Source organism: Rissa tridactyla, chromosome 12 (assembly GCF_028500815.1).
Source record: "Rissa tridactyla isolate bRisTri1 chromosome 12, bRisTri1.patW.cur.20221130, whole genome shotgun sequence".
Lineage (NCBI taxonomy): Eukaryota > Metazoa > Chordata > Aves > Charadriiformes > Laridae > Rissa > Rissa tridactyla.
Window position 1 is genome coordinate 18559693 of NC_071477.1, and position 1974 is coordinate 18561666.

Here is a 1974-nt window from a genome sequence, read left to right on the forward strand (position 1 = left end):
ATGTGATAGTGAAAAATGAAAAACACAGACAACGTAAGAAAAAGGGAGCATCTTTGCTCAAAGAAGGCTGTCCTAATTTTTCCCTGTGTTTTTCCTTCTTTGGACAGAGCCCCCATGACAAGAAACAGCAAATGTCCAACAGCAGCTCCATCACCCAGTTCCTCCTCCTGGCATTCGCAGACACGCGGGAGCTGCAGCTCTTGCACTTCTGGCTCTTCCTGGGCATCTACCTGGCTGCCCTCCTGGGCAACGGCCTCATCATCACCGCCGTAGCCTGGGACCATCACCTCCACACCCCCATGTACTTCTTCCTCCTCAACCTCTCTGTTCTTGACCTGGGCTCCATCTCCACCACTCTCCCCAAATCCATGGCCAATTCCCTCTGGGACACCAGTGTCATCTCCTACGCGGGATGTGCTGCCCAGGTCTTTCTGCTTGCCTTCTTCTTTGAAGCAGAGTTTGCCCTTCTCACCATCATGGCCTACGACCGCTACGTGGCCATCTGCAAACCCCTGCACTACGGCACCCTCCTGGGCAGCAGAGCTTGTGTCCACATGGCAGCAGCTGCCTGGGGCAGTGGCTTTCTCACTGCTCTGCTGCACACGGCCAATACATTTTCACTGCCCCTCTGCCAGGGCAATGCTATTTACCAGTTCTTCTGTGAAATCCCCCAGATCCTCAAGCTCTCCTGCTCACACGCCTACCTCAGGGAAGTTGGGCTTCTTGTTCTTACTGTCTATTTATTGTTTGGTTGTTTTGTTTTCATCGTGGTGTCCTATGTGCAGATCTTCAGGGCCGTGCTGAGGATCCCCTCTGAGCAGGGATGGCACAAAGCCTTTTCCACGTGCCTCCCTCACCTGGCCGTGGTCTCCCTGCTTGTCAGCACTGCAGTGTTTGCCCACTTGAAGCCCCCCTTCCTCTCCTCCCCATCCCTGGATCTGGTGGTAGCTGTTGTGTACTTGGTGGTTCCTCCAACAGTGAATCCCCTCATCTACGGCCTGAGGAACAAGGAGCTCAAGGGTGCCCTCTGGAAGGCCTGTGATTCTACCAGTTTGCTTCAGCAGCAGCGAATCTCCCATCTCTCTTTACAAGTGACCTCGTATTTATTTCCGGCAGCATTTGTCTTGTGGTCATTGTATCAGTTATAAACCTGTCACTACACAAATACTTGCTTTTTTCATAGAATCATAGAATCATAGAACGGTTTGGGTTAGAAGGGACCCTATAAATCATCCCTGCCATGGGCTCCCGTACCTGCTGAAGACTCCTGTTCTTCAGGGCGCTATCAGGAGCTACCAGAAGAGCACAAGAGGTGTCCAGAGACACCGCGTGCCTTGCGTTGGGTGCACAATGGATGGAGTATCACAAGAAGGTAAAAGCAAAAGATGGCCAGGCTAATGAGGGCCATGGGCTAGATCCCGTGATGAGCCTGACACACTCCCTGAGAGAGATGGAATGTCCCGTGATTGTCCACAGAGCCCTGGGAAGGGTCTGCTTCCCAGCCTGGCCAGCACAGCCAGTGTGGGCTCTCCTCGTTGCCCAGGGGCTCCACAAGCCCCTTGCTCTGCAGAGCAGCACCACCAGCTTGAGGCCTTGCAGGGAGCATGGGGAGGGAACCAGGAATGTCTGGCCAGGCAAGCACTGACCGGGTCAGCTGGGGAAAGACTCTCTGGGGAGCAGGCCTGTCCCTGGAGAAGCATGGGGCACCGCGTGTGTGTCAGAAATGAGATGTGAGAAGGAGAATCAGGTTTCTCTGTCACACATCAGCTCGCAGCAGCTCCTGCGCGACAAGGGCACTGCTGGAGGCTGCCCAAGCAGGAAGGCTGATAAGGACAGAGCCCTGAGGGCTGTCAGGGGACTGTGCCAGGGTTGCATCTCCCCACCCTGAATGAACTTACCCTCTACCGTTCCTGTGCAGCAGGTCTATGGGACCACATTTGGGGCAGCAGGGCTGTGCCAGTGACGGACAGTGCC

The 1974-nt window shown here is 54.8% G+C and overlaps 1 protein-coding gene across 1 annotated transcript; it reads left to right on the forward strand.

Annotated features, from left to right (window-relative positions):
* The first annotated feature begins 128 nt into the window (after positions 1-128).
* On the forward strand, positions 129-1148 carry LOC128916750 (olfactory receptor 14A16-like). The gene has a single exon (XM_054218767.1). It carries the CDS (start codon positions 132-134, stop codon positions 1146-1148), a length of 1017 nt encoding a protein of 338 aa, XP_054074742.1. The 5' UTR covers positions 129-131.
* The last annotated feature ends 826 nt before the right edge of the window (positions 1149-1974 follow it).